The sequence below is a fragment of the Stenella coeruleoalba genome (genome assembly GCF_951394435.1).
Source record: "Stenella coeruleoalba genome assembly, chromosome: 4".
Lineage (NCBI taxonomy): Eukaryota > Metazoa > Chordata > Mammalia > Artiodactyla > Delphinidae > Stenella > Stenella coeruleoalba.
In genome coordinates, this window is record NC_137149.1 from 27,857,168 (window position 1) to 27,873,409 (window position 16,242).

A 16,242-nucleotide genomic window follows, 5' to 3' on the forward strand; every position below is an offset into this window, starting at 1 on the left:
TTTTCCAACATAAAGAAAGCAAATGTTCTCAGTATTCTTACAAGTGTCTTCAAGAAGCAATCACTTTTTATGCAACATATACACATGAATATGTATATAAGCATCCAGAGGTGTACTGTGTTCTCTTTGGAAATAATATTTTCTACCACAAAGGGAAGAAGTATATTTCACTATTTACCTTTGATATTCTCCATTGTTTGAAGGATGGTATTGCTGCAAAACTCTCTGTCTTTCTTGCTTTGGAAACATAATGCAACACAAAATCACTCTGTTGTAAAATTATGTTTTTTAACACTATTCATGCAATGCCAGAAAGTGTTATTTTCTAGTTTCGGGGAAAAAAAAACTTTAAAAGTTATTCCATTGAAGTTTTTCTTTCCTTAAATTAATCACTGTTCACTTCTATATCCTCTTATTCATGGGTAGAATTTCTCTCAATTTTTCAGTGTATAATCCTTAAGTGGTCAGACTATTCATACTATTATTAAAAAATAACTTAAAAAATATATATTGGTATATCTGACTTCCTTATTACACCTAAGAACTTCTAATAACTGGAAAGTAATAGTTAAAACAGTATATGAAGTTCTATTCTGGGTGAAATAAGTAGCAATTAAAAAATCTAAAAGACCTGGCTGGCTTGACTCAGAAATAATAAAAACAGAGGATTTAGAAAACCTGTCAGAGTTATGGCTCTGACAGTTATTACTGTATGTCCCTGGCATGTCCTTTATTTTCTGTTTCTTCATCTGTAAATTACAGATGGCTATAATACTGTCCTAGCAAATTCATAGGGCTACTGTTAAAATCAAATGAATTTGCATGTATCTGTGTATCTTTGTGTCAGCATATGTGTACAGACTGCTATGTGTTCCCATATCAATATTTATTCAAGGAAGAAAAAACTCAGGAACTCAGATTTTGCATATGGAATCATTTTAGTCTTTAAAAGGTAAGCAGCAGAGAATTTATTATAGCAAAAAGAGATGTCTAAATTATAACCAGAAAAATACTTTCCTTTCTTAGTAGAAGGTGAGTTAATTTTTAAACTTTCCCATTACTTAGAAGTTAGTAAAAAATAAAAATAAAAAAGATACTCCCTCACATAATCTAATTAATCTGTTGAAACACCAAAAAAAAAAAAAGAGAGAGAGATGAAGAGCATGGGTCCCATAGAAATCACACAGAAAATGATACATGATTTTTTAGTTCATCTAAGTTACAATAATTATGTGACATAATCCTTGTACTACACTTCAGTTAACACTGCAGTAGAGTTCACATAGGCAAAAGATGGAGGAAGATACTAAATACTAAATAGAAAAGTGGCTAAGCAGTGCTTGAATTCTGGCTCTGCCGTTTATTAGCTGTAGGATCTTAAGTTACTTAACATCTCTGTCCCTTGGTTTCATCACTTATAAAATGGGGATTAAAAACACTACCTTTCTCCTAGGATTGTTGTGACGATTAAACAAGGTAAAACATGTAAACTAATCAGAACAGTTACTGACACTTAGCCAGGGCTCCATAAATGTCTATTATTAATAGCTGTCTGGCATTATAACAATGCCATGTTTGAATACAGCATGGTAAGATATGATAAATCTGTTGTTTTTTCTGATACTACATCAAAGATTTCCCAAGACCCAAACTCCCAATCTCCCAAAGACACAAATATAAAGATGAGAAATACAGAGTATTCCTATGGGGCAAAATCGCTCAGCTTACCCAATTTTAGGAAGTATAAGAAAGTCTAGCAGTTCAAGAAATTGTTAAAAAAAAAAAACTCACAAAATAAACTAAAAAATGCTGCAGAAATGATATTTAAAGGTTAGTTTTGCAATGTTTCATCTAAGAGTATATTTATTTTTCCAAAAGAATGCTGAATTTTGGAAAAGTATAAAGTTCATTTTTGCGATAAACAAGAATTAGCTTCTGGTAATTTAAAGCTAAACAGCACTCAGTAGCAAGCATATAATTTGATGTTATTTCTAGCTGTTATAGAAATATAACAACTAATTTCCCTTTAAAGTATAGTTGATTTACAATGTTGTGTTAATTTCTGCTGTACAGCAAAGTGATTTAGTTAATACATATTTATTAATATGATTTCTAATTTCCCTTTAAAATTCCTAAGAGTATAGGAATAAATACATTTGTTGTTGAACAAGAAGCCCTTGATTCTAGGGGGAAAAAGTCCCAACTAAGATTTGTCAAAGAAAATCAGGAGAAAAGCAGCCCTAATATATGTCGGGGTCTTTTCCCCTCACCTCCAAGAGCTTTTGCTGCTTTGCTGCCCTGGCTGCTTCACGCTGTGCAGCGTATAAAGCTTCTTCTTCTAGTCTTAACTTCTCTTCTTGTAAGGCTAACTGTACATGAACAAAACAATAAGGATTAACAAAAATCAGAACCTGTCTAACTGCTCTAAAAATAAAATGCTTCTATTTATAAAATAAAAAATAAATTATTAAAAAAATAACTGAGCTCTACAAAGCATAATAGAATTAAATTTCTGCGATTTCTCATTTTACAAAATAATTCAAATGATGTCAAACATGTTACAGAATTCTTTAGAAGTTGAATTATAAAGTAGAGCATCTAGTTTGCATAAATACAAAACTGTTTCTTTCCTTAGAATATGCAGTGATCTTCATTCTCAACAATCGTTCCAATGCCGATCACCCTGATTAGTTTCATGGTTTGGGCCCTCCTTAGTCCAAGGTCTTTAAAACTAAGGTCAATCACATCACTGTCTACCAAAGCGAAGTAAGCTTTCACAAAGTTCATGGTGCATTGATACACATGTCCTGTATTTTATTACCATCAAGTTATTAAAAAATTACTTCCAAATTTAAGTTCCTGCCATTCATAATAGCATACGAACTGCTTTAATGATAATCTACTGCAAGTCAAATCAAATTTAAAAATCAAACACAATATTTTTCTTTAGCCTAATATTAGCATCTATTGTGTAGCTTAAGTTAATGCTGTTGAAATCACTAATTGGTACTAAACAGACTATTTTTAAATGTATAATGGAATATGACGTATTCCATTTAGTTTAGTGAATGCAAAACTATAATTACAGGCCACCTCTGTAAATATATTAAAGTAAATATAACATTTATGATTGTTAGAAGTACTTGGTTCACTTACTAAGAATAAATAAATCCAAGACAAAAAGATTTTAAAAAATAAACCACTTATTGTGAAACAGAGTAATTTTTAAAGTTAGTTTTAAACACAAAGGTGCATGTATCTTGCCAGAGTCCCTACTTGTGAATTCAGAAATTATTTTCAGAAGAATGTATTCTCTTCACTTATTGGCAGCATATGATTTCTGATAAATTGTGCCAAACTAAACCAAATTATTATAGGCTGGAATAATTTTTTAACTTTTAACTCATTTTCACCTCTATGTATCTAAATTTAGGTTCACATGTAATATATTATTTAATGACATCTTTCCCATATAAACAGAGACTTTATGATAATATATACTTAAGCAACATAAGACTATTTACCTCTTTTTGGATTTTCATATCAAGATCTTTCTGTTTTTCAACAATAGAATCATAATGCTTCTCTCTTAGGTCAACAATTTCTTCCTCAGTAAGAGGCCTACAGAGAAAAATAAGGCAGAAAAAGAAAGAAAAGGAAAAAAAAAGTGCTGATGAGTCCAAGTTAAATAAAATACTCATAAAATCAGTGAAATTATGAAATTTTACTGTCAAAAATGTATTAAAGCAATTTGATGCTATGATTTCAATTGTTAGAGTAAAATATCATACATTCTAATACTTGTTATAATTTGGTATATAAGATGATATACTATCAGAGTACCGTTTTTTAGCCCTAAAATCAACTTTAAAGAAATGTGGACTCCCTTTACTTTGGCTCTTCAGCCATCTGACTATATCCCAAAATGTTCATCATAAAATATAAACTTCAGTATACTATACTCTGATCTCAGCCCTCATATCATTTTGGAACTCCTAACTCTCATACCCACTGCCCTATTTATCCTGCTCAATCCCTCTAACCACCCCAGGCCCTTGATCCTCCCTTTTCTCTCAGTTTATCGATCCTGATCATCTTCTGGCTTTACTTCACTTACAACCAGTGTGGACTCTGTGGCAAATCTGAAGTACTTTCTTACCCACATACTCGCCTTCCTGCACACCTGTCATTATGCCTTATTCACCCAGATTACTCATTCTCTGACCTTGGATCATTTCCATGATTAGCTCTTTCTGCTGAGAGCTGTGAGAGAAAATCCTACATCTGTTTGGCCCTCTGCCCCTAGCAATAACCCTTTACTTATACATGGCCAACTCCCTCTCACATCCTATGCTAACTACTTCAAAATCTTCACAAACACACTCCTTAAGTTCTTCATTCAAAGTCTTTTCTCTTAGAAGTCAATTTCACCCCACTCTGAGACATGACGAGCATGTCTCCAACCATCAAATCCCTCAACTTCTTGCCAGTCCTCCTCTCACCTAAGTCTATCCTCCCTACTCTTCCCTCCTTCCTCTAAAGAGGTGGTATTCCTTAATTTGTTCAAGGTCACCTGTCACACTTATACTTGATTCATTCATCACTGATGCTACCCCACACCACCTTCACTCCAGAGAATTCTGTGGGACATTGCTCCATCAATTAGTACCTCTTTTCTTCAGTCTACTCTTTTTGTCTGTTTTCACCTCTCTTCCTTGTGAAGATTGGAAGAAAGGAAGGAAAGAAAGGAAGAAGGAAAAACTTTCATTTGACCTATATCTATCTCTAACTACTGCTCGCTGTCTCCTTCTCATTTCAGCCAAAATGTCTGAAATTAAAAGTTTATTGATAGCACATCTAGCACTTAGTATGTGTCAGGTTCTTTTCTATGTGCTTTACATATATTGACTAATTTTAATTCTCAAAACAACCCTGTAAGGTAGATACAGAGATCATACATATGAGGGAAATGAGATGAAGACAGATTATGTCCAAGTAAGTCACATAGTATGTGGCAAAGCTAGAATCTGAACCCAAGTAGTCTAGCTCCTTGCTCCTAACAACTGTGTTTCTCTTCCCTTCTATGTCCTTACTTCCCATTCTCTCATCAACTCATGACAGTCTGCATCTGCTTTCATCGCTCTACTAACTCTAACAAAGGTAATTAATGGTCTCTATATTGCCAAATATGAGACAGTTTAAGTCCTTATAATATTTCTTCAGTTTCATGTGGCAGTGCTGACCATTCCCTCCATTCCATCTGTCAGTCTGTCTCTACCTCCTCCCTTGGCTTTCTATGCTCTCCTGGTTCTTTTTGCCCACTGCTTCTTGGCTATCTTCTGAATCCTCTTCTAGTGTCTGCCTATTCAGTCTTCAGACCAACTGCTCTCTCTCCATGCTCCAATCACCCCACTTCCTCCCCCTTCCCCAACTTCAGGTCTTGATAATTATCATGGTTATAACCAGCCATGTATAAGGTAATGTCTCCTACTTTTGTTCCTTTAGCCCTAACTTCTGCCTAGGGCTTTTTGTTTGTTTGTTTTTTGAGGTATTACTTATATAAAGTAAAAAACATGATTAGTAAAACAAGTTTTAGAATGTCATAAGGAAGCAAAAGGGGGATAAAGTTTTACAAATTCAAAGAAATGTACTTATCAATATTAATATATTAAATAGTTTTTTAAAACTAAAATATATATAACAACTTACGTTCAGTAGGAAAGCACTTAGGCACTTATGTAGATTAAATTCTTTAATGTTCAAAACAACCTTTTGAGATATTGCCTCAATCTTATAGAAAGAGAAAACCAAGGTCCTGAAATGTAAACTGTTCAATGCCTCAAAGCAAGCAAATGACAGAGCCTGGATTTTTAGAGAGCTTCTTATAGTTCACATAGAAGTCGTTTGTTTTATTAAAAAAAAAAAAAAAAAAAGCCTTACCTATGATTGCTTCCTGGGCTTTCCCCCTGTGCAAGAATTAATTAAACAATTATACAAATTTCACTAGCTGAATTCTATTTAAGGCAAGACAATAAAATTTTTATTTAATCAAAATATTTTCTGCTTATCTATTTTACCTTGGTAATAAATTTCATTATTAAAAGTGTTTTAAACAAAAAGCTTTAACATTTTACTATTTCTCAAAGGCAAAATTTAGTTTATTATCTATCTTAATTATATAGCAACCAATTGTTGGACATTTCTTAATTTTTTATAACAAATATTTACTCTACACCAAATGACCTTCTGGGTTCAAGATGGTACTAGACAACATATTCTCTATGTTCTCATCATTTACAATTGATCTTCATTATTCGCAGACTCCAGATTTGAAAATTCACCAATGAGTTAAAATTTATTTGCAACATCAAAACCAATGCTCCCCTCACTCTTATGGTCATTCATGGGCATACACAGAGCAGCAAAAAATCTGGTTGCCTGACATACACATTCCCAGTTGAAGTAGAAGATGATGCTCTGCCTTCTTGTTTCAGCACTCTTACTGTGCCCTCTTTGCAGCCTATGCAGTGTCACTTTTTGCATTTTTGTTCCTGATTTTGCTGTTTAAAATGACGCCCATGTGTAGTGCTGAAGTGCTGTCTATTGTTCCTAATCATAAGAAGGTGTGACATGCCTACATGTGCCTACACATACATGTGTTAGATAAGCTTCATTCAGGCATGAATTATTAGCGCTGTTGTTAGTGAGTTCAAAGTTAATGAATCAATAATATACACTAAAATAAGGTGTCAAACAGAAACATAAAACAAGGTTATATATTGATCAGTTGATGAAAATGTTGTGATCAGAAGCCTGTAGGAAGCTAATTCTGTATTTCCCCTAGGAGTAATGTTCCAGTATCCACTAATTCAGTATTCACGGCAACTTCATAGAATGTAACTACCACAGATAACGAGACTGCTTTTGTTCTTTCCTGGGATTCTGAAATTACCTACAGTTTTTTCCTCCAAAGCAAACTGTAACTACTTTCAAGACTGATTTGGATTTATGCATTTCTTACACATTTGTGCTATTCACATCTCACAATTAAAATATATGACTAAGTAACAGCAGAAATAAAATTTCAAATGGTCCAAATTAACTTAGGAAAAAGCACTACAAAGCAGGATGTGACATTCAACTAAACCAAACACTAACTATGACATGAGAGAGGAAAAGACTGGTTAGCAAAACAAACAAACAAACAAACTCAAACCAAACAAAACGCACCTTAGGAAAACACTTGGAATCACACATTCTTTTAAAGAGCTGTATGATGGGGGGATGAACTATATTGAAGGTTAACAGAAATCTTACATTTAGTACTTGTCAGAAACTTTAAAAATATGTTAAGTGTTTGTTTAAAAAAATACACAAAATTAATGTTACTTCTGAAAAGGGAAAGAAACGAGATTCTATGAAACACTAAAATATTTGGGAGAAATTTTACTGGGAAACAAAAGGCTAAGACAGGTCCTCAAATATATTCTACCAGATAATAATAAATATGTATTACTATTTTAAAAACAGATTTATACTCAAATTAATTTGGGAAATGCTAAATTGAACAAGTTTAAATAATTTTCTTTAACAGTTCTTTAACAATTTTTCTAATAGTTCTTCCCAGAACCTTTAATATGCCAATTTACACTCTGAGACTAGTATTCTATACACACTCTGGGAAATGCTGGGCTAAAGAATAATTTAAATTTGGTTTAATACATTTTTTTCTTTCCTTAGAAAACAAAAATGATGAAGAAAAAAAAAACTTGCAATGCTCTTCTAGTCAAATATACTTTAGAGATGTGGAAAGTAGGCCCAAGGCAGGTTAAATAATTTACACCAACTCATATAATTAGTTTAGCAAAGTTGGAAAGTAACACACAAACTAAAACTCTTCTAACTATACCAGTGCATAAGAAATGTATACCATATTTCACTAATTTTAAAATGTATTTTTTTTTTCATTTTAACATTTCTGTACTTGGGATGCATCTTAAAATTGATTTTTAGATGAGGTGAAATACAAAAATCAACAAAAAGAATAACTTATAAAAAAGATAATGGCTAAAGTCAGAAAGTGATTGCAGAACAAACATGTATAAATTCTACCCTCAGAAATCTATAAAAACTATGGTCAAACAATGGGTCTACTCTGGATTGCTGAGGAATTTTACCTTAGGTAAGATGGCAAGATGTTAGAAATATCTTTTTTTAAAGTTTCTCAAGTTCTACAGAATACTTTAAAAACCTGTTTTATGTATATGTATACATATACACACACACATATAATATATAACTGATGTATGAAACTATAATATATATGTAGTATATATATTATTACATATGTTAAATAATAGAAAATTCTGAATAATTTGCTAATATAAATTAGTAAAAGAAGAAAACGATAAGGGACTAAAAAGTAAAAATGCCAACTAAGAAGTAAAAATTCTAAAATAAAAGAATATAATAAAAATTAAAAAAATAATTGTCAGAACTTATGAGATGACTAATGAGAACAAATATGAATTTTATACTGCTGTGAAAATACTTACTTCATCACTTTCTACTAGATTCTCAAACTGAAACAACAAGAAAGTGAGTGTTAGGATGAATATTTGTCTAAGGTACATATCTCACAAAAAATTATATGGTGGAGTTGCTCAAAATCAACTTGCTGTTTTGATTCTGCCACACCTCTACTAGGGCAGACCAATGATCTGTCTCTAGAATCACTGGCTACTATAAGCCACTATAATTGATAGAAGTGTACCCTCTCGCTCAGTTGTATAGGGCAGAAAAAAGACAAAAACAAACAAAAAATCCCACCACTTCTTAAGTAGAAATAACAATTCTACTAGAAGAATGGGATCTTAATCTTTTGCAAACTTGTTCTCCCCTATTCATGCTTCCCCCACTACTCCAATTCTCTTCCTATTCACTAGCTATCTAATATTAAAATATAAAGAGTCCATACTAAATTTAGGTACAGAGCCTTCCCCTTACTTAAAAAAAAGTGTCTCTCCTGCCCTTTCGAAGGTAGTTTTATTCAATCAGATTTACGACTCTACTTACCTCTATAGTTAAGTGCTCACCTCTTGAGCATGTTCTAAAATACTTGGATCTGGGAAGAAAAACAGGAAAACAACTTTAAAAATTACAATCAATCCTAAAACTGAGTTAATATAGTGGCATAAAAACATTTCCTCAAAAGCAACTTTAAATTCTCCAATGTATAGTATCTTATATTTACAAAAAGGAACCACTAAACTTACATAAGAATATAAACACTCCAGATTTTTAAACTTAGTTGTAGGTTTAAAAGTGTTTAGTCAACCAATATTTTTCTATTGGTCCTAATATTTACTATACCTGTAATAATAAGTTAATTTACTATATTTACTACATAGAACAGAATACAATTAAATTTAAAATTTTATCTCATTATTTTTACTGTATCAAGAAAAATATCTTGTTAAAGTACTGCTGTGTTAAATAATGTATAAGAACATGTTCCCAATTTTGTTAAACATTTGCAAAACAACAAAAATCTAAAAAAGATATAGGCCAATATGCTAAGAATAGTTATCTCTAGATGGTGGGATATGTGTTTATATAAAGCTTAGGTGCTTTTTATTCTCATCCCATGCCTGCACAAATAAAAGAAAGAAAATGAAAAACAATATACATCACATATACATCTACCAAATAATCCATTACATTAATTTTTCCAACTAGGGTAAAATATTGACTTTAATTTTAATTTCTCCTCACAATGTATATACATATATCAAATCACCACAATGTATACTTTAAATGTCTTACAATTTTGTCAGTTATACCTCAATAAAGCTGAAATTTAAAAATTCTAGTTATTATCTTCTGCTCCTACTAGTGAAACTTACATGTAGTCAAATAAGCATCTCCTTTGTTATATCTGCTCCAAAGATATCACCACATTCTATTAACTATATGTCCTCTAACTACTATAGTATGAAAGCTGGTACAGGACAGAGCCCCTCAAGCTCCTTTACTACTGGAAGTACCAGGAAATTTTAAGACTTTCACTTATAATGTGGATCCTGTTATTGCTGCCTAAACTGATGACACAGAAGACCCCCCCATCCTCCCATGGGGATCCAAAATCACACTGTGGGTTCCTAATGTGTCAGGACTCTTGAACAAAAAGCACCCCTTTGAGAGATGGGAAGAAACCTGGGGTTAGGACAGGTCAGAATGCTTTGTATTATGTGTGTATGTGTGCAGAGGTGGCAGATGGGCTCAGTAAAAGAGAATGGTATATTATCATGACTAAGTTTTTATTACCATAAAGAATAAAAAAAGCAATTTTTCCAGTACAATCTTTATTTGCTAACAGATGCAAAGCAGTTTTATTGCCCATTAAGAGATCATTGGTAGAAACGGAACATTTGGTATTGTCATCCCATAGATCTAATAATTCATGGAACATATCCAATATAAATAAAATACCCCAATTCTCTAGGCATCTAGTGCTCCCATTCTTTTATTTTCCCTATTTCTCAAATAAAAACAGAAATGAGTTGAGCCTTCCAGTAGCACTGTGTTCTGGCATTAGGATTCATTCATAAAGTGCTATACGTTCTCCCTCAGCAACCATCACTCTCTTCCCTGAATGAAGAGTTTGTCTCTGATTAATCTATTTCCTCTTCCAGGCTTACTGAATGATATAACTGAATAGTAAAATAAAGTTTAATACCAAGCATCCCAGTATAAGCCATCAGTGTGACTTCACTGCTGAAGCAAAGCCTGAAGCTAAGACTGTCTCAATACAAACCAAGGGAAGTAACTGTTGCACTACACTTACATTAGACGGCAGAGTACTGTGTTCTGTCCCAATTTTACACAGATATATAGCTAACTTCAGTAGAAGCCCAAGGTGTTGGCTGTTGTAAATCTATCTTTTCTGTCCCCTCTCTCCATATCTAACTATGGTGAGGACAATCATGCTCTTGCATGACTCTGGCTCCCTGATTATCTGACCAACCTAGATCATAGCCATCCCCCAGACTTCATTTGATTGGTTCAGGGTTATACAGAAACTGAGCAGACATATACCCTCCTGAGAGCTCTAGGGAGCTGCTAGGGGTTATACTTCTGACAACCTGCAAAGAGGAATGAAATCAATTGAAAGAGTGTTCTGACAGTGTTGAAGTCATTCCTAAGGACCAGTTGCATCCCTGCCCTGCCCATAGTTTCCTTAGTACTTGACAAACTTAGTATCCTTATAAGAAATTCTACCTTTTGCCTACGATAGTTTGATTTGGGTTTCTGTCCCCATAACCAAAGTCCTGTCTAATAAGTAAACAAGTCTAAGAGATAGAATGGCAAAAGAGCAAATTAAAAAATAGCAAAAAAAATTTTAATGGAAAGAAAACAAAAAAGCAAAATAAGTTTGGAAGAAAATTTAAGCTTTCCTTTTAGGACAGATTAGATTGAGACCTTATTACTCACAAAGGGCACATACTGACTCCTACTACCATAAATGCTAAGATTATATTGATAGATTAAAGTAATACGCAATTTGGCAAACTCGGGTAACATTTTTATTAGAAGAGCTTTATCCTGGAATTTATCTGAAAAGAAGATGAGAAACTTTGTGATACATATTTTAAAAGTAATTAGAAAGCCAGTTTTTGAAAGTATCCTTTCAGATTTCAGAGTGCTCTCCATTACTTAAGCAGTAAATGAAAGAAACTGAAACTAAAATCTTTCTGTATTATTGGATTCTTAAAAGCCTAACACATTTCCAATGTGACTTTTTCAGTATTTCCCATTATAAACCGTCCGGACAGGAATAAAGATGCAGACGTAGAGAATGGACTTGAGGACATGAGGAAGCGGAATGGTAAGCTGGGAAGAAGTGAGAGAGTGGCATGGACTTACATGTACTACCAAATGTAAAATTGATAGCTAGTGGGAAGCAGCTGCATAGCACCGGGAGATCAGCTCAGTGCTTTGTGACCACCTAGAGGGTGGGATAGGGAGGGTGGGAGGGAGACACAAGAGGGAGGAGATATGGGGATATATGTATATGTATAGCTGATTCACTTTGTTATACAGCAGAAACTAACACACCACTGTAAAAAAAAAAAAAAACTGTCCTGATATTTTGTGTTTTCTTTTAAAAATTTTTTTTAACATCTTTTATTGGAGTATAATTGCTTTACAATGGTGTGTTAGTTGCTCTCCAAAGCCATCCATGGACATTCCTTTATACACAATCCTTATGCCCCTGAGAGCTGTCTCTAAGTAATGTAAGTTTCTATATAACTATTCTACTATCGCTGACGATGTGAAAGTAGACTCAAATATGTAAACGATATTAAAAAGGTAGAAAAGATAGGCTATCATACTCTGAATGATCGTGGCATGTAAAGGTATTTGGAAAAGGTTGAAAGTAAAGACGTACAAAGGTGGCAATTCTTGCATATATATTTATTTGTCAATGTTGTGAAGGCAGATATCAAGACAATCTTTTATTAAGGATAAAATCAGTCTCATCAAGAATAGAATGAAAATGCAGTTTTTTATGCTTCTACATGTTATTACGGAAAGCAGGCAAATACTCATATCAAAGTGACTTAAGTAAAAGATAACTAAAAAATTCTCATAAATCCTACATTGTTATTGTTCCTTTTCTTCATATTCTCCTGTATAGTATCTGTTAAAATAATAGTCTTTCCTTATATCTTCTGTTTGACATTATAAAAAAATAATGAAGAACCATGGTAAACTGTTCCACAGTCTATTAAAAATTAAAAGCTTCCCAAGACTCTTCTTTTCTAGACAAAAATTGGAAAGGTTACAAATAGAAGCCTGGCAAAAACTATTACATTGAAGATGATGGACACATTGTTTTTCAATTAGTACCAAATACTTCAGTGAAGATTTAAGCATTCAGATCTCAAGGGATGATCCATCAACAGATTTTCCACGTAGAACAGCATCAACATAGGTGGTAATAATAAAGTAATAATATTTACTATTAAATAAGCCCCTCCCTAATGAAGGCAAATTGAGGAAGACTGGATGTTCAAAACATTTATTGTGTTCCTTGGAAGAGACAAATTCTCCTGTTAAACATGTTGAAGATGGAAAACATGTCAAAAAGAGTCACTGTCCTTTAAGAGGAGCCTGATTTAGAGGAGACCAACAACTAGAAGGGATCTTAGAGGTCTTTTAGTTCTTTCTCGTTCATCCTCTGCAGTCTGTGAGCAGCATCTGAAATTGTTGACCACCTTCTTCTTTCAGAAACTGTTGCCATTTATGTGTCTATGATTTTGAATGTTCTAATTTTTCTTACTTCCCTGGATAACTGAATGACAGTCATAGCTATGTATTTATATTTAAAGTACAGAAGTGAGTAAAAATTGACCCATGTACCCAGGAGGTTTACAGTCTAATGGGGTAGACACACAGGTAAATTAACAACTACCATGCTCTGAAAGGGATACGTTCAGATGAAGAGCATCAAAAATCAGCTGAAGGAGAAGGAATTAGCCAGGCCCCCAAGTAGTGGAAAGGAATGTTTCAGGGAGCAGCAGCTACCAAAGGCAAAGGGGAATGAAAAGATCAAGACTGCATACATTAATTCTGTCAACAAGTATTTACTAAACATCTACTACATACTATGCACATAACTTGGAGCTGTGTATTCAATGGTAAGCAAAATAGGCATGAACTTGTTCCTTTACACTGAGAGCGGAAGACAGACATTAACCAAATAATGACACTATTTCAGATATAATTATAACCTGAGGAAGTGCTGAGAGGATAAGGAAGATGGTTCCATCATGGTGTGAGAACTCATCCCCTGAGGGTAGGAAACAGATTGGGAAGACTTCTGTGGGAAATAATCCTTGAGCTGGCACCTAAAAGATGAGTAGGAGTTATCTAACTAAAAAGGGAAGAAACTGATTCAAGGAAGAGTGTGGCACAAATGAGGCAGAAAAAAAAAAAAAAGGCAAGGAATAGATAATGTGAGGTCTTGAAAGCTACATTAAATATTTCAGTCTTTATCCTAGAAGTATGGTAAACCACTGAAGAAAATGGTAGGGGACATTCAGAACTTGACAACGCGGATTTAGAGGATGAGTGAAAGGGAGGAGTTTATTATGATTCGCAGGTTCATGGCTTTGGTAACCGTATATTATTTCACTACTCACAAAGTAGGACACAAAGTAGTAAAAATGGTTGGGGCTTTAAAAAAATGAAGAAAAGGAGTAAAGAACTGTGAGCAGGAAAGAAAGATGAGCTCAACTTTACAAACCGAATTTGAGGTTATGTTTGATACCCAAGGGGAAATACTCAGTAGGCAATTAAGATATTCAGGGCTCAGACTGAGATGACTGAGCTCATTAGTATGCAGGTAGTAGGTAAGGTCATCTGTTTTCCTGCCATCACCCAGGGAAAGTACATTAAGGAAGGAAAATATATTAAGGAAGAACAGAGTGAGATTCAGAACACAGCCCTGGGGAGTCTTCAAGGTACAACACAGAATGTTCAGGAAATTCATATCCATTTAAGTCTGCTACTGTTTTCCTTCCTAACTTCTGAGATTTCAAGAGAAATATCTTATGCTTGTATATTTCTCAAAGCTGACAAACATGCAGAAAACCAAACTGAATCATTCAATAATAACTACTGATTAGTATACTTTAGCAATATACATTATGATAAAATATTTAAAATTCTCATTCTCTATACGGTCTCTTTAAAAAGTAAGTCAACATAAAACTGGTAAGATAGATATTTAACTATGTGAGTGATGCCAAAGTTAGGGAATTATCTTGAGGAAAAAAAAAGGAGAAAATACTGTTCTCTAGATTTTACAAGTTCATTTAGGAAAACAGAAACAGGTATAGTCCAACTGGTATACAGGCCATTGGGGATGTACCAAGTGAAAGAATGGCAGAGAATCCTTTCACTAATTCCCCCCGCCTGTGCTGCCACGCTATGTGCACAAGGAGTAAAATCTACAATTTTAATGCTATGCTGTAAGGAAAATATAATTAGAAAATGCAATTAGCCTGGTAAAATAGATTAAGGTTAAGTTATCTTGTCAGGAGTCTGCACTTCATACTACTCTGAATTGGAAGGTTATCATTTATCAAAAAAGTTAAAATACTAAGGTTTATGAATGAGTTAAGTTTTTTGAAATTAGAATAGAGTCATTGTTTTCCTTTTAATGTTATTCTGATTTGTATTCTGACATGATTTTCTGAATGAGAGAACAAAGAGTGAGATCATACTCTTTACCCAAATGCAGAACTGCATATAATCCTGAGTATTCAGATGGACATTATGTTGCATGTTTGAATGCCATGCAACTCATCATCTGTCACAGAAGGAAAAAAAGGTTGAGCAACTTAGCTGTAGGAAATAGTTCGCAGATGGAAATTGTTAAGCAAGGGAATGGCATGATCCAGTGTGGTTTTTAGAAAGCTTAACTCTACTGACAGGAAGGGGAGATGGCATGAAGTGTAGAGATACAACAGGGAGAGCAATGTGAAAGACAAAGTTTAAGGAAGAAGCACAGAGGAAGGAAACAGGTTCAGTATGTATTAAGCAAAGACTGAATAGCTGATTAGTGAGGACTATAAAGTTGGTAGTATAGAGACTGTGAACAGAGCTGTTAAGGGAGTCCCTAATCCCTGATTAGGGAATACACGAAGCAGAGGAAGAAAAAATCTAGGGGAAAAGGAAATGCACTATTTCGGATATTTAATGGGACACAAATATTAAATATTAGATACTTCAGATAAGTTGATTTGAGGAGCTTTGGTACATCTAAGTATATCTCTTCAATAGGCAACTGAAAATACAGTGCTGAACCTCTGAAAAGAAGTCTGTTCAGAAGACATGAGATTTGGAAGTGGTGGTGGTTGAAACCATAGGAGTGGATGAAATTAAGGGAACTACATAAAGAAAAGACAGAGAAAAATTCCATATTTAATGGGTAGAGAGAGTAAATATAGCCAGGACAGGAACAGGAAAATAAAAAGATAAAAGCAATGTTGCAGAGGTCAAGTGCATAGTTTCAAGAAAAGGAAGACAGCTTATCACACAGAATAAAGAGCCAAGTTGTGGAGATATATGCATAAGAGCTCCCAGTGACAAAGTACAAGATAATGCACAGAGAGATAGAGCAACTAAATGTTTATAATATTTATGTTTAATAAAATGTTTATAATGTTTAAT

General features: G+C 33.6%; 1 protein-coding gene across 4 annotated transcripts in view; it reads right to left on the reverse strand.

Moving 5' to 3' along the window:
- The window catches only part of AP1AR (adaptor related protein complex 1 associated regulatory protein), a gene marked incomplete at its 3' end in the record, with an annotated part of 30,509 nt that overhangs the window by 10,620 nt on the left and 3,647 nt on the right, over positions 1 to 16,242 (reverse strand). For 3 of the 4 annotated variants that reach the window (XM_079919646.1, XM_079919644.1, XM_079919643.1), the window contains exons 2-7: positions 9,076 to 9,124; positions 8,556 to 8,582; positions 5,941 to 5,966; positions 3,525 to 3,621; positions 2,271 to 2,369; positions 179 to 237 (exon numbers count right to left, since the gene is read on the reverse strand). In XM_079919646.1, coding sequence (XP_079775772.1) covers positions 179 to 237; positions 2,271 to 2,369; positions 3,525 to 3,621; positions 5,941 to 5,966; positions 8,556 to 8,582; positions 9,076 to 9,124 — 357 coding nt within the window. The remainder of the gene's footprint in view (positions 1 to 178; positions 238 to 2,270; positions 2,370 to 3,524; positions 3,622 to 5,940; positions 5,967 to 8,555; positions 8,583 to 9,075; positions 9,125 to 16,242) is intronic. The other variant, XM_079919645.1, reaches the window with a different exon arrangement.